Below are 26,513 nucleotides of genomic sequence, written 5' to 3'. Positions count from 1 at the left end.
TCGTTACCCCCCTTTTTCCCGACGTCACTTTAATCAACCTAGCACCAGAGCTAGCTAGCAAACGACACATTTTCTCGCCTTTTTGCACAATTAAAACTAACGACCAGCCTATCTGGCGGTGCAAACAGCGTGCACCACAGCCAAGCGCGTTTATGTCGCGATGTATCACGCTTTTCAGTCAGGCTGTTTGTGTATGTGTATGTGTGTGTGTGGTATTGTTTTCCCTCCACAAAATGGCCACGCGTACTGTTGTGATGGTGTGGCGCTAGTTTATTTCAACGCCACCCCTCGCTTGGTTTAGTATTCACACATGCTTGGCTAGTTTAATTTTATTACACTATGTGCCAGCCTGTTGTCCATTTAGCCGGCGAGAATGGGGCCCCTCCCCGGGTACGAGACGAGCGGTTTGATAAAAACAAACCAAAAGTAGCTTTGTTTCCAGGCGGTTGGGATGCTATTTTTTGTTGTTTTTGTTCGCTTCTGGTGCAGCTGTTGGTTTCATTGTCGGCTTTTGGTTTTGTTTTTAAATGGGAACGGTAACAATCGATCTCTCTGAATGGACGATTTTGTTTTTTGTATTTTTTTATAAAGTGTGATATACACACTGTTACAGACCACCGTACCTTTGGTGTCCTTCGGTCAGTATGCGGTTCTTAACTTTTGCTGAATGTGTTTTATTCGAGATTTTTTCGTCTCTAGCTTTATAAACAAAATAAAACGTTTTCAGGTTCAGAAGTTTGTTATTTTATCACACATTCCACAAACAAACAGTTGCAATACCGCAGCAAAATGGTACCCCACTCTGTCCACTCGCTGAACGAGAGCGGGCTCAACGGTATCAGCGGCTGCAGCTGCAACCGATTGTTGTTGATTGAAATAGTTTCCACTGTTTTGTGGGGAAGTGGCCGTGTTTTATTCCCCATCCTCAATTGGCTACAATCAACCGACACCCACAATAAGCTTACAGTTCCCATTGTTCCCATTCGCTGGTGTATGTATGTGTGTGTGTATTTCCCTACACGCGACTGCACCTGAGCCGGGACACAAGCCGGGAACGTTACGATAATATTTTGCAACGCTCGAAAAGAAAATAGGATTGTCATTCGATTTGTTTTCGATCGGTGTTGGCATCGATGTCGTACCATCATTGTTCATGCTGCACCATGTGAGGTCCTCACAAACCTTTTCGTTTTTGTTTTTGCTCCTCGCTGGTCCACATAGTTGAAGCAACATTTTTACATTCTTCTTAAGGGAAATCTCCTTACCCGTGCCGATGTGCTGGTCACATGGATGCACCAAAAAAAAAAAAAAAAAAAAAACCCCGATTCAAGATGACTGCTGGTGGTGGGGAATTGGCTGATGAAAAATAGATGCACAATCGATCAGAACGGCACAACAGCTAGCACGACCCGATCGGGTGGAAAATGTTTTTCGCTGTACCGTGGCTGTACACCATCACGTGAAGTCGGCGTGGTTTGCGTTGAGTCGGGTTGTGAAAGAGCAACCGTTCTGATCGATATCCAATCTTGTGGTCTCATCGAGGGAAATGTAACTTCAGCTGATAAGTGTGTGTGTGTGTAAGGAGAGTGTTGTGTTGTTCTTGTGGAACATTCATACTCACATCTCGTGGCCCAAAGGCATAGATAGTGTGTTGAAATGAAATGTTCATCACACAGAAAAATATCATTGTTTTCACAGGAGACATGAGTATGTGTTGATGTGGAAAGAAGTGATAGGTTAATCAGTATAAGAAGTGAATAAGAATAAGAAAACAAGAAAACTAAGAATTAGACTACATAAATTACATATTTACAAAAAGAAGAGAAAACAGCAAAAAGAAAAGAATTCATAAAGGAAATAAAACTTTAAACTTTCTATGAACAATGCTTCTAATTTGAATGAAACCAATTATCAATTTCACTAAAACCAGTTAGGTTTAGCGAATTGCATACTAAAAGGCGCTTTTCGCTTGCATACATAACGGCGGCGCCTAAAGGTATGCAAATACCATGCAATCATTGCTCGTAGACGTATTAAAGTACAAAAATGTTTGAATTAAACTTGAAATAAACAGCATTTCAAACGAAAACTCAAGCTAAGCGGTATGAGCGTGATCTATATGAAGAATTGACTTTATTTTCCTCTCCACATTAGAATGCAACACAGCTTTTCTGCTATTATGTGGAGCATGAAACCAGGACCGTTAGTGATTAAAGTAAGCTAATCACTGGCGACAGCTCACTGTGACACTACCATTTGTGACACCAGCAACACTTTCCATCCGATGCCGAAACCCTCATTAGGATTAGAAAGTTTTCACTGTGCCTCGCTCTCTCTCTCCCTCTTCCTTTCGCTCCGAGCACCTGTGCCCGCTCGTGCTCGTGCACGTGCCACCCGGGACTGCGGAAAGATAAAGTGCTCGAGCCGGTCGAGTTTGCAATTGCAATGCACCGAACCATGAATCCGCCGGCTGATCTCGACTCGAGATTTGCCACTTCATTCGCGGCCCGTGGCCCGTGGTTAAGCAGCGGCCACGATAGTTCGAGATAAAATAACTATAATTTGCATTTTTAATCGCTTATGCAAATACCATCAATGATTCAGCGCCCGGGTGGCGCAGTGCGAACACTCCCTCCTCGAGCCGCAACGCGGGTAATGAAAAGCTCACCTCACGTTGGAACGACGCAACTGGAGAAAGGGAAACTTTTTCCTCCTGGTGGTTCTTCCTCAATTGCATGGAACCGGACCCCGATGAGCTTCCGATTGCCGGCAGTTGGGCCGGGGCCAGGAGGGTTGGCGCAGATAAATGTACTTTATTCATGATTGGTTGCAAACGTCCTCAACGCTGGCTCATTATAGTGCCAACGGGGTGCAAAGAGTGTGGTGGTGAAGGGGATATCCAGTGCATGATCATCAAATACTCGCTCGATTCATCCCTGGTTAGAGGAGCGATAGAGAAGCTTTCGGAAAGTTTTATATTACTTTCTCTTTATTTCGTCGAACCTCTTTTTAATCCTTTCGTGGTTTACAGCTTTTTCCCCATTAGTCATCCATGGTACGGATGAGATGGTTGTGAAAGTGGGCGCCATCTTTTAGAAAAGGAAGTTCAGCAAAAGATTACACCCTGCTTTTGAACAAAAGAAGCACAGTTCATTGCATTTCAACTGGAATATGTTTTATGAGAAAACAATTCAAGCAAACAGTGGTTCCCTCGCAATTGAGTGAAGCGATGGAAAATCACCATGCTTGCCATCATCTTCTTGAAAGAGGGAAAAATCACATTCTTTTCCACCATTTGCACCAACTGCTGCTAAATGATTCCATCGCAACAGCTCCTTGAGCCTGTCTGCAACAGTAGAGACGGTGGGAATCGAAACTCAGATCGGATTACAAACATCAGAAGAAGCGCAAGAAAAAACTCCACAATCTGCCACAAGTTGTGCTACGCGGAAAGTTCTTCCCCTCTTCCTTCAAATGCTGCTCAACAACTCTGCAGTACAGCAGCGAAAAGCAAAAAAAGGGGATAAAAAGCAACGCACACAGATGCACACACACACACACAGCAAACCCATCTCGGTACGTTTTTGGGTTACCGGTACGAGATGTAAAATGAAATCGCTCGAACCACCGAAGTGATTGGAAGCGTCCTCCGACCTTCCCTCTGCGTCCTTCCCAGACGTGAAATGGAACGAAATTTCGTTTGTTTAATCAATATTTCATCGTAAATACTTTTATCCACCAGCAATCGGAGACGGCAATGATGATGATGATGATCATGATGATGGTGAAGTTTTGCACCCCCTTAAATCTGTGCTGCTCAAAGACTTGGATTGCTCTCACGAGGGCTTTTCGTCTGCGGGCAAAAGTTCGACAAAGCTCTGTTACATCCCAATCCCCTTTCGCCAGCACCACCACCGCCGGTACATTGCGATTGTGGCTGGATTATCTGCAGCAAGAAGGAAGAACAATCACTGCCCTCAGTGGTGATTGATTTTGAATCGGAGTTCGGTATCGGGTGTTTGTCTAACTAATGATCCAACCCGGTTACGGGTGCGTTCAAGGGATGTTGTGAATTGATTTTATGCAGAGATTCTGACCGGAGACGGTTCAATCGCTCGGGCAGGCATTGCAGTGACCGGAAGATTGCTTACTTAAAACCACTGCGTAAACCGAACCGGACAGGGTCACCACAGCTACCGGTGCAGATACACGAACACGAACACTGCAACCCCAGAACGTACCGAAATCCAAAAGATAACAATTTAAGCTTAAGAACCATTGCATACGAACTGCAACAGCAACCCTTGCAGTCTTGCTAGTCAAAGTCCACCCAAGGTACGGTTGTCCGGTCCGTTCGGGCTGGCCCGACTGTGGGTCTTATTTGCTTTGCAAACAATTCCTCTAAAACTGTCCCCATTTTGTACCTAGCGCCACATTCTATCTTGCCCTCGCTGGCTCTCTGACTCTCTCTGTGTTCAGCTGTGTTGTACTTTCTGTTCTGTTTGGCCAAATAACCAACACACACACACCCACACATTGTCCTCTCAATTGCCCGTAAACATTAACCCTAAACATTTTAATGCTAGAAAACCTGTACAAAATATTTATACGTATGTGTTTTTCGTCCCCGACGTTGGGGCGTTCGCTTTTGCACACTCACCACACTCACCATGGCTCACCAGCAGCAAGCCACTGCGAGGCTCGGGAGGCTCTCGAACGTCCCAAATTGCCGACGAGACGAGGGAACGGGGAGCGGTTTGCTTTTAAACTACATCGAACAGTTTAATACTTTTGCTGAAGATAGTCTTAACGGAGAGCAGAAGTGCGGCTAGTATACAGAGCGTGAGCAGCGCGGTGCGGTGGCACTGCCGGCGCCGGGATGCGACGGGAAGGTAAGGCTCGGTTGGCCGTCGGCCGCCGTCGTCGTCGGATGGTTTGGGCGCGGGTCTGGCTGCACCCGGCCACTGGCCCGTGCCCTGCGCCAATCGGCCCACCAGCGTCAGCAGCATCGTCGTCACGAGGCTGACCGTGGCAGGGAGCAGGCTGACCGCGAGCAGGGGCCACCAGGAGCGAACCGGCCGGAGCCAACCGCACCGATATGCGGCCAGTGGGGGGAGTGTGCCCGCCCGTGCACCGGATGTTGCGGTCGGGTTTTTGTTGGGATGTTGCATTGCGGCTGGCTTTTCACCTGGCAGGAAGAGAGAGAGAGAGAGAGAAAGACCGAAAAACCGATTAGTGACGCGGGTTAAAACGTACAAACAAACAGAGAAATTGTTGAGTCCAGCAGTCCAATGCAGCAGCGGCACCGGGCCATCCAGTTTACGGACAACAGTGCAGATAGATTACGATTCTAGTACCCACTAGAGTCGGTGGTCGTGGTTACTGGCAGGCGGGCAGGCAAGGCACTTGAAATAGTTTGACGCTACACCGCAAGCAAGGCAAACGACACCAACAGCAGCAACACACAATGTCTGACGTTTGATGGAGAGTGCTCACTCAACTAGCAGCAGCAGCAGCAGCAGCAGCAGTAAGGGCAGTGCCAGTCATATGAAACGTCCCGGTCAGGTCGTGCTCGTACACAACATGATGATGATGGTTTTGTAGAAATTGTCAAACAATTTGACAGTGACAGTGAGCCCCAGGGTCCAGGAGGCCGTGCGTGATTTATTGCCATCATGGAAATGGCAAAGGAAGCGAACTGACGGAATAGCACATCAGAGCGATTGGAAATCTTTCTCTCTCTTTCTCGCTTTTGTTGATGAAAACCACACAATCGTGGGGTAGTGGGAATGCAATCGTACCCATCCGAAATAGGCATTTAGGTTTTATTTTATTTCATTTCCGATCGCTTCACCGGATTGAAACGATGGCTGCAAGCTAGCAGGCGGGATTTTTCCGCTCCGTTTAATCTAGAGTGTGGATTGTCATTCGCTTTGGTTTTGTTTTGTTTGCTTGCGGTGATGCGCTGCAGCGGGCACCTGCAAGCGAGCACACGCAAGCGAACGATGACAGACAGTTGCAGTAAACAAGAGCTGCTTGATTTAAATTCAGTTTCGATGCTTTTTGGGGGAAACTGACTTGTAGGTGGGTAGGTTTAAAGTACAATTCACATGGAATTTGCAAGGTTAACGCTTGACATTTTTAAAGAAAAAGTGTTTCTCTTTGACTCTTTGCCTACAGCAAAATAAAACACGTTTTATGATGTGTGATATATCATTTTATTAAGTAAATTTTACATACAATGAAAGCCTGACAGATCGCTTCTTGGCAATTATACTTCTTCTGTTAGGCGTAAAAAACCTAAGGCAGCCGCCTCCATTTTATGACCGAACCTACACAGCTTTCCGAGTCTTAAGACATTGCTACGAGGAAGTACTCTGATTGGGAATCGAATCTGTCCGGCCTTGTAGAAGCCGAACCACCAATCGAATAGACCAATGGACCACTTGGCATACAAGGAACATAACTAGCTATTTATAAGAGACATGAGTGATGTTTATTCATGCGTAAATTTAACATTTGTTTTAAAACACCAAACCAAATTATGTTGAATTTTGAGCATTTAGCACCATAAAACTGGGCATTTCAGATTTTCAATGGTACAAGTTTTTCAGCATAAAAGTCATAGTATAAACTTAAGTTTATCATCCAGCTAGCTAGCTCTTTAGAACAAAAATGAATCGGTTATCCAATAAATGAAAATTTAAAGATAAAATACATCAGCAATGATATGTCTCCCTATTTGAAACGTCACCATCCCCGGTGTAAACCCCTCCCTACCCCCTTAACCTCTCTTTATACGGTCAACAAACGCATCAACCCTTTTTCATCATTCATCATCCCAAAGCCAATCGCCTGGACGGGCGTTAAATCACGTTAAACACAGGAGCCCGGGAAGGTCACGGCGCATTATGTTCGTCTGTCAATGGCAGCGGTGTTGCGGCTACCGGAACGAGGTAGTTGAAAAAAAACGAGAGAAAAAGAAGCTCAAAACATTCATCAATTTTAAATCAACGCGTGTGGGGGGGGGGGGGTTTTGTTACTATTTTTTAAGCTCGACGCCACCCGAAAAGTGTAGCTGCAAAACAAAAGCAAAGAACAAACCACGACACGTCGCCACCAAAGAAAGTGACCAAAGAGGTGTGAAAATGTATCCGGCTGGCGAGCGACTTTGATGAAGATTGATTTCATTGGCTTTCGGGGGAGGTTGCGTTTCCCACCCCGACGCTCCTTAGCTCAGACGTTACGGTGTGCTGGGCGGGAAAAGCTTGACCATAACGTGTGCACCTTTCTTTGTTTAACGGGGATAGGCGACTTCGGCACACATAAACTCTTGCATTCTTTCCTCTTCGGGCCAATCATGTGTAAAGATATGATTCAAGCAATCAACCGTTCCAAAGCTCCCCCGAGACGGATAACGCTGTCAAAGGTGGTTGAGTGTGAATGTGTCACAACAGGGCAAACAGGGGTGGCGCTTGGGAAAATTGATTGAATTTTAAGGTGTAAGCGTCCCCGAAGGTGCGTGTAGTAAACATGTCAACGTCTTGTGACACCTTTTTTCAACACACCGCACACACGCACAGGGAACAAACTTTTTTGCTATTTTTTTTCTAATCTTTCCCTCCGAAAGGTGACTCACGTGTGCCGTAGGTGTAGTCTCGGTTTCATAACCAATGTTTATTTGTGGCACACAAAGGGGACGCACGGTTCGAAACGATGGCGAAAAGCATATCCTTCCGCAGAGAGTAAGCTACTGCGAACGAAGATATACACAGACGCTGGCGCACGATTTGTAAAAAAAAATCCTTTCCACGGGCAATAGTGCCCCTTTGATGTGGGTTTCCTGCGGGCATTCGCGGGCACTCACGCAGCATGAGCATAACTTTGCCGGAATGATAAGCAAAGAACGGCAGGCAAAGTTAAGGCAAGCTTACCTTTCCACCGCCCGATCGCAATCCAAGGCACGAAAGTTTATGTGTTCCAGTTCTTTCTTAAACCCCCCCCCCCCCCCCGCCAGCTAATGCGATTCAACGGGAGAAAGGTGCAAAAATTTGCATAAAAGGTTACCCGACACCCGGCACAGCGGTGCGTGTACGGTTGTGGAATGGTTTAAACCTTTCGCTTTAACACATTTACCTCATCCGTGGCTTCCGCGTTGGGCGTGGGCTCGGTGGGGGTGGGAACTTTGGTGCGTTGAGTTAGGTTGCCCCCGAAAAGGTAAGATAATGTTCGGACCCCGGGAAAAAAAAGGAGCGAAACTTTCCTCGCATGTAAATGGTAACAAGTTTTGCAATGGTGCGGAAAGGGTTAGGTTAAGAAAAACGCTACGAGTTGAATGGAATCGCATTAAAGGTGTATTACGCTGACGAAATGCAATTTATAAGTACTTTTGCATTATTTTCACAAGCTTTACATTGTGCAGGTGAGAAGTGTTGTTTCATTGATGCAGCTTTTATGTAGCAATGTTTGCATACATTCAGGCGTTTGGTTTGTACTCGTTAACTTGATGGTACTAATTCACCAAAATGTATGCAAAAAGCTGCTTATTAGTGTAGAACTGATTGAGCAGGACTAACATCACTCTAATTTCCCCTCTCACTTTTGTACTAAAATGATTGAACAAATGTCAAACATAGCCCTTTGGAACTTTTTTTTTCAGAGGCAACACAAACAGTTACACCGTTACAGCGCACAAAGTTCGTTCGCTTCCACATTCCACTCGAAGCGTCTTGCATGAGCAGTTTTTCACATGACGTACAAAATAAATCAACGCTTAAAAGGTGAAAAAACGGTACACTTTCCAGAGCCCAAACAAGTTTGGCAGCAAAAAAAGAGCAAACTTTTATAAAGAAAATTTATATACATGTTTCTTTTTTATGGGGAAATTCTGTTTTTTTTACACTTGTTCTCCGGCTGCAGCACGTTATCCTTGTGCGGGGCAACAAAAAAAAAAAAACCGGTAGCTCTACAGCAGCAAAATTTACAGTTCACCAGCTTCTTCACACACGTAATGGAATGGAATGGAAAAGCGATGCCGAAGTTTCGCCAAGTGAGGTACAAAAAGAAAAAAGCACGCCCTTAAAACCGAAATGCTGCTGCGTATCGTTCAATCCATCAGCAGTTTACAGGCACGTAGCGAAAGGAAAAGGGAGAGAATGTGTTTTCTACCATTTCTTATTTTTGTTATCGCCACATTGGTTGAAACTTTGATACTATGTGAGTGTGTGTGGAGAGTTTTTTTTTTTTTTTTGCTGTGACTCGCTGTCTTGCGTTCATGAAGTGTAAATGTGCTGGAAGCATGCGTTGAAGTTTTATTTCTAAATATCTATATATGCACGCTTACAGTGCTGCAGGGTAGGTACAGTTTTTTTTTTATACCAAAACTCCAACGTATCATGTGCAGCTTTTGCTCAACAATCGTGCCTGAGCAGTGGAGGGAATAAAATGCTTATTCCAATGTTTTATTCACACTGTATGCTTGTAACACACGCCGAGAGTACCCCGCATGTGGACGGTGAGCTAGTGGAACGGGTTTTAAAAGTAATTAAATAAACTTTTACCGGCATCCGAATCGTCCGGAAGGGAAAGTAAATCAATTATAGCGAACTATGCACATACATACAGAGCTGTGTTTGTTCATACACACAACACCATTCCGTACGTTTGGCGAATGAATGAACTGGCTAATCTAGTTTACAAACGGTTCCGCTTCGCTAAAGCTACACGCCGCGCTCAGCACAAATTAAATCGTAAAGCGGAAACTTTTTCTTTCCTCTGTCGCGCCTGGTTGACAAAAGAACAGAAGAGAAGAAAAACACAAACTGGAAGACGTTAAACTTTTGGTAAATTATGAGCGCCACCCTGTTGGCTCATCCTTTTGGCAACGTAGAAATCATCCTTTCGAACGCCGCGGCAGTGTCCGGCCGAGGACGATTGCACAATAGTGTCCCGGGACACGTTCGCCTACAGTTTTGGGAACAACAGACAAACCGAAGGGAAAAGGGCAACCGAGATAATTCCGTAACGGTCTCGCTCTGCCACGGTTTTTGTAAGAGACGTGGCCGCGAGTGATTACACACTTATTGCATCGGTCAGTCCAAGGCGCACGGTGCTACCCTCAATGCACGTTCACGTTTCATCGACGTGACTTTTTACTTCCCCCCCCCCCCTATTTTGGCCGTACCGAGTGAATAGAGTTAGTTACTGGGACAGGAAATCCATTCCAAGGTAAAACAGCATGCCCTGCTAGAGAGGATAGAAGATTTTGCTCACGAACGCCTAAATTTATGGCGGTTACTGTTATGCAGGTTGTGGTTTTGTTTGATAAAACTTTTCCACCGGAGGCGTAAATTGTGCAACGTTTTAAATAGAAAAAAGCCGTTAAATTAAAGTTATTTTAAAGATTCAGATAAAAATTCTAATAAAGTATTTGAAAACGATGATGTTATAACATCCTAACCATTTCCTTTTTATAATAAAACTAAAGCCATAATCATAAACACATTTTAAAACATGTGATGGCAGTAACAGTAGAATTAGGACTCGTATTTACTATCAATAAAAAGCAAACAAAATCCTGGAACTGTCAAACCCATGCCTCCCACTGTATAAAAACCCTCAGCGGAAGAGGAAAAACTATCGTATCAATCAACTCGTGTGAAAAGAAAAAGCCCAAACAAAAGCGAAGCAAAAGAATGAAACGCTGCTTTCATGCCTTTTTCCCGCTCGCCAGTCGCTTGCTTGTGGTATGGAAATTGCACCAACTTAACTTAAATATCATAAACATCAAATAAACCGGGTCGAGGAACAGCGCACACGCCTTCCTCTTTGCAAGCTGCCAACCAACCGACAGCATTACGCCACCAAGGCCACCAGTGTTGCGGGCTCCGGTGCGGAGCGTTGACGTTGGTGTGTATCGTACGGTCTTAATTTTACATAATTCAGCAAATGAAAATTTATTGCATACGCTCAAGGGGTGGTTTTGACCTCCTCGCCCCGCACCCAGCACCAGCTCCCGTTTCCTCGATCGGTGTAAAACGCTTGCAAACGGGGCTGTCTTCAATGCTTTTTTTTATTCAGTAGGGACGGCTTTGCCGTATCTTCACTGCTTGTAACGGCAACACAAAGACGGGGAGAGAAGAAAAAAAAACCAACCGTGCTTTTCAATGAAAGCAACAAACTGCTGGTTACCCTTTGAAGAAGAGGGAATGTAAGGCAACCTAAAGCGAAGAGTAAATCGGATATCGGAAACGGTACGGGCTTCATTTCTTTCTAGGCCAAACCATCCATACTGGTGGGTTGCGGGTCTTGTACATTGAAAGCGCAAACGTACGGTTGCTGCCATTGCAGATTTTGAGCAGCTTTTTCACTTCTTCTTCCACCCATTTCCATTCTTCTCGAAGCGACAATATGCTACCGATTCGTGCAACCTTTGGCTATCTCAGGATCATTGAATCAAAGTTATTGGTAGATATAAATGTAATCTGAATAACGATTGATCAATAAAAGGAACTGTGCCGCTGGTTTTTCAATGTAACGAATTCGGTGTAACATTTGGAAAGCTAAACTATAATACTTTTCTGTTTATAATTCGTATATTTGAAACGAAGGAATATTTCCTTTCATCAAGTAATACTAAGCGCCTAAAAGTATGCATAAAGTGTTTTTGCGCTGCTCGAAAATCAAAAACATTGCTATTTTAACGGGTTTGCTAAACGCCTAAAGGTATGCAAGCTCGTGTTTTAATTTAAACGAATATCAAGTTTAACAATAATATTAAATACTATTAATTAATATTCAATATTAATACTAAACAAAAGTGGTTTAAGATATTAAATCTATAAACATTCTAAATAAAAAAAGCAAATAACCAAGAATATACTTGCGCATATTTATATGAAAAGGAATAAACTATTAAAAAAGACCACTCCATCTCAACTCACACTTGTCCCTAATGGAAGCTTAAAGCAGTTAACTCTCTCTCTCTCTCTCTCACTCTCTCTCTCACTCTCTCTCTCTCTCTCTTTAAAAATAACCCTAAAGGTCAAACTATAACCTCAAGCGCAGGCTCCCCTTTTCCAACGATGCATTCATAAATGCATAAAGCTGAAAAGGTTCAACGGCAGCTCAACCGATGGTCAGTTAATGGGGCGTGCAGCATTTTTCCCTCCCCAGGCTCGCCTCACGTACCAACACGAAGGGCCGAACAGAAACGAAATTTATTAAAATAAAGCATAGCACACCAAACGGCCACGGTTTAACCACACTTTCCCGATTGTGCTGATGGAAAGGATCACCGATGCAAACAGCAAATGTAAAAAAAAATTCACTCCACTCACCGCACCGCATTCGGCTGGAAGAGATTAATTTTCTGTCTGTGTTCCACCAAAAAAAAAGGAATGCAACTGGCAAATGAATGCTTAATGCATTTTCACTACACCGCGCTTTTGATGGGTTTTGGGAAAAATAAAGTGCACACACTGAAGATGACACTCGCCCATCGATCCGTTGGTGTGACCGACCGGGTGAGGTGGGGCCATACATCACCACCGGCAATGGCATGAGGTGCAAAATTCGTTTCACAGCTTGTTCATTCGTTTTCCCTCCCTTTAACTGTTTCCTTCTTTTTCGAGTTTTTGTCCCGCTATCTGCCCAAGCAGCGCTCTTAAAATGAGGTTAAATCACTCACTGGACGGATCTTGCCGTCTCTCTCTCTCTCTTTCTCTCATGCTCCTTCACTTCCATCTCCTGGCTCGTGTTGTGGTTTATGCTTCGTCCGGACTGGCTGCTCACGTCATCTGATCGGTAAGATGATTGGCAGCTGGAAAGGTCCTTGAGCTCAATTTATGCGACCGGTGGTGTGAAAATAGTTTTTGCTTTGATGTGTGTAAGAGGGAGGATTTTGTTGCCGACCTTCTGTTCCTTTTGCCGCCACTATGCCGCATCCTATCGCCCGTACAAGCTCAGGGTCGTGTGACAGTGATCCTTTCACGTACACAACGTTGCCCTCAGCCTCATCTCATCCTGTGGTGCCTTGTGGTACAAAATGTCAAAGAAACGTGTCATGTTTAGAGTGTAAGGTTTCCCTGCCCTTTTCATCTTGTGGTGTGTGAGTGTGTGTGGGAAGCTACTTGAAGCTGCTTGTTAAAAATGAGAATCATTTCTAATGTGACATTTCTTGCCCAGGATATTAAGAATGAATTTTGCAGAAATTTTAAGATCACAAACATCATGCAATGTAGTTTAATTATTTTGAACCTTTTGAATCTCAGCCAATTTAAGTTCATAGCTTACTTTCAAGTGTCTGTTTAAAAAGCTTAAAAAGGCGTAAAAAGGGCAATTTATTTGATTTTTTATGTTCTCCACTGCATAACACTTCTGCTGCAGCAGTTTTCGCTAGCGAAGCGTGCGAACCATATCAAACATTTATTTCAATTTCTAGCACCACTCGTTTCGACACGTTTAGCCTGCCCGGGTGCCGTTTACTCCCAATCAACGGCACACCACCAACGTACACTCGCCACCCTGCAATTCCCATCTCGCTCTCGCTTGCACCCTCTTTCCAAACGGTCTGCTGCGTCATTGCACCGCCATAAATGCATTAATGAAATTCATTTTCTCACATCCTGTTCCCTCAGCAACAGCAAAGAGTTGCAGCATCGAGGCTGGGTGTCTGTATGTGTGTGTGTGTGTAACAATTTCCTGGGCTTTCCCGGACGAACAAAAAGAAGAAAAAAAGGCCCGATGCACAACTTTTACCAGGCAGTAGGCATTCGTGGGCTTTCCCCGAGTGTACGAAAGGTTTCCAATCATTGCAGCAAAAAAAAACGAAGGGAAACGGTCTCCTCCGCCCGCACGCGTTTCCCATCCGTTGTGGACTATCTGCTCCGTTGCCGTTGTGCGAGCGAATGGCAAACGAATCATAAAATAAGACCCAACCAAACCAAACCGCCAGAAGTAATGCGCCGGAAAACAGGGCATCCCCGTTTGCCGCCGAAGCAGGATGGACGGTGTAAAATAACTTTGGCTGCAGCGTTTGGGCTCTAGCTGTGCTGCTGTGCTGTTCTCCGGCTCGCTCCTTCTCTATGTACGCCCGCTACACTAGCAACGAGCTTAGGGAAACGTTGGCGCGAAGGGCTAACAGCTCTGGAGATGTATTAAAAACTTTTTCCCTTCTATCAACCCTCGCTTTCCTGGCTCCTTTTTTGTCGGGTGCCAAATTTACAGCGGAAGTGAATATTAAAGTTATCGTTTTCGCTTTACACGCACGAGCACCCAGTTTTGTGGGTGTCATTTTTGTGTGTTTTTTTTTTTTGGGGGGGGGGGGGGCTCTTTTCGGCAGTTTTCCCACACTCGAGACCAGAGTGGCAGTGGTGGTGGCGGTGGGAAAACAAAGTTTAATGCACGAACAGTTCCCATTAGGAACCCAATTACGTTCGTGGCTGTTTGGTGTGAATCCACACGCTCGAGAGAAGTATCGGGCAATTCATTCTCAGCACGGACCCACACACACATACACAAATGCACTTCATCCGTCCAGTCTAGTCCACAGGCAGGCCTACATCTTCTCCTGCAGGTCTGTATGTTTCCATTCCCAATGATGGGAAGGAAAAGTTTTTCACAAATACATTGCTTTTACTTTCCAGCAGCTCAGTTCCTGTCGATATAAATTTCAACATTCGGTGGAGCAAAAAAAAAAAGGACTCCTCTCAATCGAACCTTATATTTGTAGCGGTATTTTGTAAGTCTACCACGACCACGGCTCACACATTGGGGCAGGGGACAGATACCGATGGGCGTTAGAGCGGGCAGTTCATAAATAAAGTTTGCTGCCTCCGTCTGCCGCTTGTGTGCTCTTTGCATCGATGGAAATCAAAAGCGTACCGAAGCAAATAAAACCCAACCACCAAAAAGATATTGAGCAGGAAGGAAAGAGAGGAAGAGCGAGAGAGAACAGAGGAGAAAATGTGTCCGAGAGATGGACCGCACGATAACGACTCGGAAAACATGTTTGTGTCCTTTGCAACGATCGTTCGGTCAATGGTGGAATGGAACGATCAAAAGCAGGGAGAGCTCATAGTAGAAAAGCCGCTGATACTGTTTTATTTTTTTGTTATTTTTAAAAGCGAACCAAATAGGTCGTAGAGCCTTTGACGCTGTAGTTATAATATAATTAAAAGACAGAAAAAAAGTTAAATATCACTATTAGAAATCTGCAAAATATTGAACATGTGCAAAATTACTCAAGTTAGACTACTATCATTGTTGAAAGTAATCATACAGATGGCGCTAGAAACGAATGAAGGAACTTTAGCTTGATCGTTCTAAATTTCAACCAAATTAACATAAGCTTCAGTAAAGTGGTTATGGTTTGCAAACATTAATTTTAATACTTGCTTGTTTAACAAATTAAATAGTACATAAATATACGCAATTTCGACACTCAAAAAAGCAAAACGGGGCGAGCACGCGGTACATCCGTCCGGGTCGGAGAAAAGATGAAGAGCGCCGAACTTAGCCGAACGCGTACGTCAAGCCCTTGCCGCGGGGTTGATTAGCGGTGCTGCGCACAACAGTTATAATAGCTTACTGTATCGATACCCTGAAAAAAGTCTTCAAGAACCAAGAACCTTCTTGATCGACCGTTCTCCACCGACAGAACCATGATCGCAGCGCCCTCTTGCAAGATAATGTAGTACTATACTCAAGAATATTTCGAAATATTGCGAAACCGTAATGCAAAACTTCAAAAAAAATAACACCAGCACGATCACAACACCTGTTATTATTCTAATCTTCCTGCCAACATGTCCGTTTCACACAGCTGCGAATGGCACCGGTGAGAAATAACATCAACCAAACACAAAGAGCAAGCAAAGTTGGCATCAGGACAACTGTTCCCACCCAACAGCATGTGCCGGTACCCAATCGCGTAAAAGCTCCACACAGTGAATCCAAAACATGCTCGCTTTTCCAGATTCCGTGTTGCTTTGCTTGCTCCGTTCACTCCTTGGCTCACGGTGTCCCTATACAGTACCTTAACCTTTTCCCCCTTCGTTTTAGAGTGTTTCTTGTTTCCCCCTGTGTTTCGGGGCCGTCGGAAGTGGAAGGAAATTAAATTTCTCCTGTACGGCCCAAGTTCGCCGTCCTGCCCCTTGTCGTCCTTGGCAGGCGAACAGTTCACCACAAACCTTCCGCACCGTCCGCACCATTTTAATGCAATCCATTATACTGCTGTGACGCCGAAGCGGGACAGAACGCCCCAGCAGCACATGTGAACGGGAAAATTGTATATTTATTTTCTCCTTCCCTTCAACTCAGCTCCTTTCATTCCACCATTCACTGTTCACTTTCATCCCAAATGCAAACCAAACGTTGCGTTTTTTTTTTCTTCTTCAAGCGTTCCAAAACATTGCTGCTCACAACGAAATAAAACAACACTAAAACAAACTCCTTTGCTAACACCAGCGTGTTACTCTCGTTCTCAGTTTGGGGAGGTGAGTTCGTTTAACGGTATGTGGAGCTTTTTTCGGCACAGGCCGTTTTTCCGACCTGTTTCCCCATTGCAAGGCAAGTGCCTCCACGTACAGCCGCCGAGATCCTTGGCCTTTTTTACCTTTTTTTTGCTTTCTTGTACCACCGTCTCCCCTGCTCCTCCCCTTACACCACACCTCTTTACGTCATCAATCTTCCTGCTGGTTCTCCGACCCTCGCAGGAACGAACATATGTTATTGCACTGCTCATATTTCACAAAGTGTCCGATAATGATGCATTGCAGTGGTCCCGAGGCAATTTCTCTACCGTTCATTTCTTTTTTTTCCTTTTCTTACAGTACACACTACGCTGAGGGAAGAATTGCAAGCTACCTAAACCGGGCGTTTGTGCACGATAAACCGGGCCACTTGTACTAAGGGGACGTGAAGTTTGCTTCAAACATACGAAGCGAAGCCTAGCACTACGCCAGCGCCAGCTTGGAAAGAGTGGACTGCACTGTGGAACAATTCGGTATCGTGTGAAGAAGGTTTTAAATGCATCATACTAATTTTGAAAGCCTTAAGCAAAGCTTTTGTGGTAATTAAGAACTATAAATCAAGAATACTGAATCATTTCATACGTCTTTTAGTGAATGAGCTATGCAAAAAGATGAAATACTTCATGAATTTGTAAAATGATTCCCAAAATTATGTCCTGCACTCTTCCCACAGTGCACATATGCCTTATCCGTACGCTCGCCGTTGTGCTGGCTGTGGAATTTATGAATTTTCCGTTACCCCAAAATACTTTCCCCGCAAGCAAACTAACTCCAAACCCTCTCCAAAAACAGTAGACAAAATGCGAGCACAGCATTCCTATTTTCCTAATCGACCGAAGGATTGTAGAAGCTATTTGCGGGTTCACGTCTAGCACAGCGGGAGTGTTTGTTCCCACCTGCAGCGAAAAACACCGTGCTGGAACTGTGCAGGTAAAAACTTCACCAAAAATCTTCGTCAAGTTGCATTCCATCCGCAACTGCCTCGACACTGCCCTGGAGCACCTGGAGATGGCAGGCACCGGGCGGTTGGGGTGAAAGATCGATGCCATATGCAACCACCGTCTTAGCGGCGGGGAAGGCAAAAGAATAATCCAACTTACCTTTCAGCACGTGCACGTAAACACTCGATTGGCGCGCGTTCGCGGGAGCACAGGTGTAGTTGCCACCGTGCCGGGCCGTCGCATTCCGCACCGTCAGGATGCTGGAGGTGAGCTTGTTGTTCGACACGGACACACCATCTTCCTGATCGTAGTTCACCATCCGATCCTCGTGGTACCTGTGGCGAAGGGAAAGAAACCAGAACGAAGCGGTTAGAGGAAGAAGAGCGAGAAAAAAAACCACCATCACGACACCACACCAAACAGCAAAAGCAAGCAAAATGTCACCGACGGGCCCGCTGTGTCCTTTTAACCAAACTTCGTCGTCGTCGTCGTCGTCGTTGTCGTCGGCGACTAAGCACTTGTCCCGGGTTTTGTCGACGCTGCGAGCGTATTTGTACTTCCCTTTCCACTGCTTTCATCCCCTCTTTTTTGATGTTTTGCTGGTGGTACAATCGGTACCGGCTTCAGCTGCTTTCAGCTTCGCTCAGCATAATAAATGAAGTGGAAGAGATTGAAATTTGATACGCGTTCATAAATCGTCTCCGCACATGCTGGTGCTGACAAAACACCATCGCACAGGTAGACAAGGCGGTGGCGGTGTGTTGCCTTGCACCTCTTGGAGGCAGACTGCCGGCTTGATAATGTGGAAAGGGGTCATGCAAAGTGTGGTGGCAACGGTCGATTTGAAACAAGCCAACCGGCCGTTGAAGGGAGCTGAAAGGCAATGTAGACCCACATGATGGTATCCAATTCTTCGCTGCCTCTTTTAACCTTTTGCTGGCATGGTGTGTGTGTGTTAAAAAGCTTTAAAGGGACGTCATTTTTAACACGGAAAATTACTCCATTAGGGAGGAACCTTTAATCCGCAGGTTACCGGCGAATGAAGAAGTGTTGCTTAGGTTATGGCTCATAAAATCTGGTGTCTACTGGTGACAGGTGACTGTAACGGGGGTTTTGCTATGAGGAGCTTTTTCGCGCATGGTAGAATTAGTTTTTGTTTGTTCCTGTATTCACAAAGCGTCCTAATATTGGCGTCTAATGTGTGCTATGAAAACGATTTGGACTTAACTTGGATACAAAACACATTTTAATAATCCTTTCAACGGAACATAAATATGCCAATTCTTGGGTAATTTTAGGCATTACCATTTACCAGCATTGATTTGCATTTAAGTAAAATTATTTTAATCTTTATTCCAATTCATCTGATGGCTTCTTGACGACAATCCACTTCGATTAAAGTTTGCTAGTACAGTAGAACCTCGATTAACCAGTGGGCGGTTTAACAGTGCGCATGAGTGTCACGTTGGCTAAAACATTTGTTGTGCCGATGTCTAGTGTCTAGTGATATTTATATTATAAATTTGACATGTTTCGGCCATTATCCGTGGAAGCCGATTAACCGGTAACCGTCCGGTCCCGAGCTACTTGGCTAATCAACGTTCTACTGTGCCATGACAAATAGTAATCTCTGTAAACAGCTTAAAACATGGCCGTTTTTATATCTCTCTCCTCACGCTGAGCACTACGAAACGATAGCAGCGCCCTCTTACGGATTAATCATTTACTGCTAGCTAGCAGTTTGGAGGATAAGGCCCTTGGAGATCACATCAGGCAGGTTAGTTTTTAAAGTTTATCATCAATGTTAGTCTTTCCAATTGAAACCATTTCATCTCATCTACTAACCCTTCATAATCCTGATCAAAGCTCATATTGTTTAAAGAAAACCTTGAAGAGCAACAAAAAACTTCCACCACGTCCAAACCAAAGCTCAAACAACATGTTTTACCTCTCGTGACCTTCCAAAACGTGTCGACTATCCTTCAAAAAACGACCACCATTTTCTCGAATTAAACCTATTGATCTACCGGGAGTGTTTTTTTGCTTCTTTTCGTGAACCAAACTCTTCCCATCCAAAGGCATTCACAAATACCTTTGCCCACTGGCTCGAATCAAATCCGCACGGTGGTGCGGCACGTGATCGAGAGATGTTTGTGTTTGCATTCCATGGCGCCTGCAATAACTCTGACCAGTCCACTGCGCACCGCGAAAGTGGGACAGCCCACCAGCACCATCTCCACCATCTCTGGTCTCATTGCGGAGGGAAAAAGGAAAGAAATTGCTTTCCTACCACAACAAAGCTCGCCACTACTCCGCCATCGAGCCGGGCCTTTCCCCAGTTGTAAAAGGAAAGTGTGGTGGAAAGAAAAAAAAGCAGAGGAAGATCAGGGGTACCCCATTTTATGATTACGACGCATTCCATCACGCCACGCCAAACAACACAAAAAAAACATCAGCGAAAAGAAATGCTTTTCCATCGCCATTCTGCATGCCTTTCGATTCGAGGGCCAGCGCTTTCACCTCACGCTGAGATGCTGATCTCGGGCCCGTGCAACGTATTCGGAACCGTTTCATCTTTTTGCCCACATCAAACGGCGACCCATAGCGAACGAGGGTGACCGAAGCGAGTCCCAACTCCGCCAAACACAAATTGTCCCCGCCCCCACGGTCACCGTGGCGGCTTTTGTGTGTTTGGTCGGTGGTGGGTATCGTGAAATTCGCGGCTTCCCTCCGTCTCCGTTCGCCCACCCAACGGCACCCAACGTTGACGGATATTATTTATTTCATTTCATCACCACCCGTTTGACCCCCTTCCAGTCTTCCAGTTTTATATTCATCCTGCACTTCTGCACCAACCGATATTTGGCCCCGCGCGCTTGCCGTCATAAATCTTTCATAACCGATCAACCGAAGCTGGCACCGAGGCAGGTGGGTGCACGGTGGGCACGCGGGTATACTTACCAAAAGACGTACAGCGGGCTTTCGGTGGCACGTTTCAGTTTGCATTCCAGTCGCAGCGTCGATCCTTCGTCTATATGCAAATCGGGCGCTTCGAGAATTTCTGCGACCGCCTCTGTGTGCGCGTGTGTGTGTGTGTGTGTGTGTTGAAGAGAAGGAAAGAAAGAAATAGCATGAATTCAGATTCAGTTGGTTTTGCGAATTGCATTTGATGATACGGCTCGGGGGAATGGAGAATTCTTGTTCTATTTATTGAGACCGATTTGGTCGCAGGTCTCGGATGCTGGAGATGACAGATAGAAAAAAATCGGAATTCTTCAAGGTTGTAAAACAGCTCTTGTTTCAAGAGGCACCATCTTTAGAAGTGTCAAAAAAAGCAACCAACTAAGAAGCTTCCGTGTTCAGGTGTCATAAACAGGAAAAGGCGACAAACAGGCAAAAAAAAAATGCCAAAAATCACCCCAAAATATATATTCTTCTTCCCCTTTTGGACTCGTGTCTCGTGGCAGACCGCATTGCCACGTTCCCCCTGGTGACTAATAATTCAGCTGAAATTTCCATATAAATTACATTTTCTGATTTTTTTTTGTTGCATCACAGGTACGCAACCGAATCGATTAAGAAATTTCAACCACAAACAGCCATTGACCAACAGGGGAGGAAGAAAAAATACACAGAAAAGTCCCAACCCACCCCAACCCTGCCAGACAATGGTTGGTGCAATGGAAAAAGCAAAAAAAAAAACGACCCAAAATATAGGTTGAGCCACAGTTATGGCCAGACTTACCGACGATCCTAAGCTCGATGAATATCGACTGGGGTGGATGGGTGGAAATTTGGCACTCGTACAGTCCTTCGTCCTCCTTGCGGGCGTTCTTTATCCGCAGCGCCCAGTTGCCGAGGTGGCGCGTATGCTCGACCAGGAACCGGTCGTCGCTACTGTACGTCGACAGGCCGACCGTCAGCAGCTGGTAGTCTTTCCGCCGGAACCAGGACACCTGCAAAAGTGGGGAGGGTAGGGGGAAAGAGAGAGAGAGAAAAAAAACAGTGCCGCATCGATGGGCACACGATCAAGTACTGGAGCTGTCAAGCATCAACTGTCATACGAGGGTGAGCAAAGGGAGCAAGAGTCAGGTGAACAAGCAACGAGCTGAAAAGCAACGCGAAGCAAAGCTAATGGCAGCGGGGTTGTGTTTGAAGGGTGGAGAAGACAACACTGCACCCGAAAGGGGAGTGAAAATTTAATTTGAACCCATGCCCGTGCACACAGTCACAGTGCCCAGGCAGCGTGCGCCTTGCTAAGGCAAACTGGCACTGGTCGTGTCGTTGAAACCGATGGCCCTTGACCGTACTTGTCGAATTTTACAAGCCCTGTCGACCGTTTTGCACTGCACTGCTGTAACGTTACCTCTTTCTCTCTCTATCACTCTAAGGGGTCTCTCTCCCTCTCTCTCTGTACCAGTGCACTTTGGCATGGGTTTTGTGGATGCTGTTGCCGCTGCCAAAACACGGCCCAAGATATAGCCCTTTCTATGTGAGCGTGCGCGCGCGCGCGCGCCAGAACACTACAGCAAGCGATCGTGCACAAACAGGCAGGGCGAGAGGGTTGGCTGGATAAAATTTCAATTAGCAATAAATTCCTAAATTTTCACTTGTTGTAATTGCTCGGCAGATGGTTGCGTCTCGTCCGTTGAGCCCGATGAGGTACCACACCAAATAGGCCTGCCTATTTAGCCGAAGCCGATGGGATGGGGTGGGAAAACTTTTGAACGGTAAAATTCATCTGCTATCGATTTAACCTTGCCGCATTACGGGGCAAGTTGCGAGGAGGCCGAAACCGACAGCGAACATGCTGTAGCAATTTCAATTTACAACGAGCCGGGGGTTGTTTTTTTTGTTATGGTGGAAAGAATGGAAAAGTTTCCTTCAAGTCAGCGTTTCTTTTCCTTCGATTTTACGTTGCATGGTGATTGGAAAAAACAAGTTTGGTAAGATACAATGGTAGACAGGAATGAAGGTTTGCAGGCTTCTTGTGGGGGTTATTTTTGAAGAATCGATAGCTTTGGAATTTTTGCTTATTTTTGGCGTTTTGAGACATGAACGTGCCGTAGTACACAGCTTTTTTAAGTTCTTACTTTATTTTTTGGCATTGCGAAAGCGATTAAAATCGTCATCAGAATAACAAATCTAACATAATGATTCTCTTTAGTAATCTGAATCAATAAGTACACTTTTACAGTACTACTCTTTTGCACTAGAGGGCGTTGAGTGTACCGCATTGATCAGTAAACTAACAAACGACGTAATAAAGTGATTCAAGAAAAAATGCTTAAAAAACTCTTTATGCACCCATTTTTATATCTCAACATAGCTTCACTCCTACGACCAGCTCTATTGCTGTACAGCAATTTAAAATTTAAAAATAAAAAACCAGCAACTGAAAGCAAAATCGAAAATGCTGCCACAATTGAAAGCATCTTCGCTGACCCATATAAAATGCTACCGTCTAAAAACGGCAACGCCCAAACGTCTTCGATGTCATCGATCTAGCTACGGTCAAAAAACAAGAATCGGAATTCAAGAATGCAAGAGATGGAACGAGGAAGAAAAACCTTTCCCTTCCAAAGCTCCACAGCCGGAAGCAGGTTGTTTTCGAACTTCCTGCCGCTGCTTTGCTACATTCTCCCTCTTTGCAACTCTTTGCCAGGAGGAGCGCACAGATTGTGTACTGAATTGGATCGTTGTATTGTATTGAAGAGCAGCAGAAGCAGAGAAAGAAAATCAATCTGTTCGATGACTATCGTTTCGCCGCCCTTGGTGCTGGCACTAAGCAGAAAACGGTAAGCACGTGAGCAATAATGTCCAGGAACTTTATGTTTTATCATCGCCGCCTGAACGAAAGCTACGAGAGTTTCACACGGTGCTAGACATTCCTATATAAAAAAAAAGATTTCCTCCTTGGCAATAACAAAAGTCGGCACGGATGTCACTAAGAGCATCGTCATTTCTGGACTTGCAACAAAATACCTGCCCCACCACCTTTCTACGCTGCTTGCTGCAAGCGTTTAGGGCAAGGTTTGAACAAATGGAGCAAAAGTGAGGGAACAAAAACGAAGAATTACTTATCCTGCAAGTAGGTGCACTAAATATGTTTATTGATTAATCCATCGGGATCTCGGGAAATATAAATGGTAGAGCGATGTTATTCAGCGTTGCTGCGGATGTTTGGAGCTTAAAGCCCGAATGTTCCGTGTTTAATACTTCAACAAATTTGTTAAATTTCATTCCATTGTTTACTAATGTGCTAATTTTGTCTTGCATTCACACACACACACAAACAAGGATTGCGCACATTGCAACAATAAAGATGAGTTGCCGGTACAACCACCAAAACACAACCCACCGTGGTAATTAATCATGCTGCTGAAGCGTAAACGCTTACGGAACGGGGGGGGGGGGGAAATGGGATTTAAGAATGCCTTTCATTTACACAAATTAACGGATAATGCAGCGTACTTAAGTTAAACACGGAACGGAAAAGTGTAAAAAAAGAAGAAAACCCAGAACAATAAGCGTATGAAAATTGAAACGTAAAAGTAAACGTTACCAAACAATAAAACAGAAGCAAACCAAAGCGTCTCGACTAACAAAATACTTACTTACAGTGGCTGGTGTTGTCATGGTGACGCTGCAGGGCAGCACCGCTAGGCCTCCTCGTTGGCTAATTACTCTAGTGTTATTCTTAGTAATAAATTGACTTTGTAATGGACCTAATGAGTTTCGGTGCGCTGCCTTCGCTTCGTTGGAATCTGGAAGAGGGAAGAAAGAAAAGAGAAGGTACGGAGGTTGAGAAAACAAAAAGAGATAAGCAACAAAAACACACACGCACACTGTGAACCCGCAACCACACCACACTGCACTGCTGTGGAAGCTGTGGAAACAATGGCTGAGCTAAAGCCAAAAGTAGGCGGCCTGCCACTCGAGCTGACATTAGCATCATCGGTTGCGCTGGAACGCCTTCATTTCGCCTTCCCGGCCGCCACGCCAGCAAGATTAATGAGTTTTGGCGACAGATCGTTTTCGGAATTGGATTAAAGCCACGCCCCCCCCCCCCCCCCCCCCGATTATTATCATCCAGGGCAATAAAACATCACCCAACCCAGCCTCGCCCGTACCGGTGCGGTAGGTTTTCTCCTGCACGGGAAAGCAAATGCAAATATCATGTCGTAATGAAGTTTAAATTTGCCTCCTTTCTCCTTGCTTAATCTCATTCTGTGCTACAAACACTCTTTCGGCGTGTGCTGAAAGGAGAACCGAGAAACAACTTTCTCACACACGCGTTCCATTTTCCCCCGAGGACAGCTCAGTTGTTGTCATTTTCTCTTTTCTTTGTTGGCTTTCACAAAACAAAACCAGCAGAAAGTGGCATGTTTTCCCTCTGTTTCCCCCGTTATGAAAATGACTCCTGAATTGGCACATTTCCGATGGCTCATCAGAGAGAGAGAGCTGTGCGCGAATGCGCAAGCATAATTAGCAGTCGCACGGTGTGTTGGCGTAGGAAGTACACGACTTTTCGTTTTACTCGCCGCGGCGTGTTGATGTTTTCCGTTTTTTTTCCACCTCCACGTAGCTTTCTGGAGTGAAGTTGCCCGTTGCGGAAGCAGGACGAGTTGTTTTAAATGGAAAATTTTAATTTCTCGTATCAAGCTCACGGAAGTGAAGAAAGTGACTTATTAATGTTTTATAAGATAATGCTTTCTTGTTTTAGATTTTATAAGAGCATTAAGCCATTTCATAGAGAGTGTCACTAAGCACGTGGTTGATGGTGCTTAGAAAATATGGTAAACAAGTACTGGCAATTGAATAGCTCTTTATAATACGGCTTGTTTATTTTTCAGAGAGAGGTTAATCAAATTATAATTTAGGTTTTTTTGATTAAAAAGTCTCTCCAAACTACCAAACATGAAACGATCTTGATTACTACTGCAATCAATTTTTAGGTTTGAATTTTTAAACAAATAACACCAAAAGGAACAGAGAACTCCATATTATGAAGTAATCGTAGTATAATTGACCAATTATAAGTGAAAAAAGCTCGAAATGAATCAAAAGTATGCTTCCAGTTCTAATATTTTACAAAAATCAGTCCTCCACATACTACGTACAATGAAACGCTGTGTTTGCATCCAATTCCATTAAAACATCCATAATCAAATCGCGCCCATTTGCTGAAACTACACATTTTCCCATACCATCATCGAGCAACGTAAGCATTACACCACGCACAGCGTTTGCTTTATCGCGGAAAGAACGCAAACACACTGTACACTGCGGTTTCCAAAGGAAAAAAAAAACAATGGCAAATGCTCATGTAATCATGTGGCAAGGACCTCATCATCGTCAGGTCTTCTCATCAACGGTACCCATTATCAACGGCTTCGCCCGCGTCGTGCTGTGCTATGCTGTGTGTGTGTGTGTGTGATTGCATTAACATTTATTACAACTTTCCGGCTGCCCGGTTTGCAAAATTTCCGTCCCATTAGGAACGCATCAATGCCACCATCAGCCCGACGGCAAACGCCACTGCACTGCCTGCTCCTCCGTTTGGCTCCCGGGGGCGGCACAATGAAGCACCATCTCGCCGGAAGTAAACTGACTAATGACAGACCACGAAAGCGGTAATGTTGTTACTACCAGCGCGCCCGGATGCTTCAAGGGTCGGTAATCAAACCTCACAAGACACAGCTAATTACATGGCTTATTATTGCTAGGCGCTCTGCCCAACACTGGCTGCTCCGGGCTGCTCCGGGAGAGTGATAACAGGAAGGCACACTTTCTTGACGCTTTCCCAAGTACGGTTGCTCTTCAACATACGACTGGGGCACACGGCTGGCGTGCGGCCGCTACAAGCTTGCTCGCCGATTCTTGGCGTCTTGCTATATTGAGATTGCCATAATTAGGCGCAACGCAGAAGTACTCCGTAATTTTGCATTTTGTGTTTATTTAATTCAATTCCTCCATTCGCTGCCTGCGTTTGATGAGCAGCGGTACTGAACGTGGAAGCACGCCCCGGGACAATCCG

The 26,513-nt window shown here is 44.9% G+C and overlaps 1 protein-coding gene across 1 annotated transcript; it reads right to left on the bottom strand.

The window, feature by feature from the left end:
• Window positions 1–1,675: 1,675 nt before the first annotated feature.
• LOC121602301 lies at window positions 1,676–24,236 on the bottom strand. Its single transcript, XM_041931072.1, has 5 exons — window positions 24,095–24,236; window positions 21,219–21,429; window positions 20,435–20,546; window positions 17,633–17,808; window positions 1,676–5,188 (listed from the first exon to the last, which is right to left on the bottom strand). The coding sequence occupies exons 1-5, from the start codon at window positions 24,110–24,112 to the stop codon at window positions 4,764–4,766; spliced, it is 942 nt and encodes a 313-aa protein (XP_041787006.1). The 5' UTR covers window positions 24,113–24,236; the 3' UTR covers window positions 1,676–4,763.
• Window positions 24,237–26,513: the final 2,277 nt, after the last annotated feature.

The sequence above is a fragment of the Anopheles merus genome, unplaced genomic scaffold (genome assembly GCF_017562075.2).
Source record: "Anopheles merus strain MAF unplaced genomic scaffold, AmerM5.1 LNR4000395, whole genome shotgun sequence".
Taxonomy (NCBI): Eukaryota; Metazoa; Arthropoda; class Insecta; order Diptera; family Culicidae; genus Anopheles; species Anopheles merus.
The sequence above is the reverse complement of the archived record's forward strand: the minus strand, read 5'-3'. Positions and strand labels throughout refer to the sequence as shown.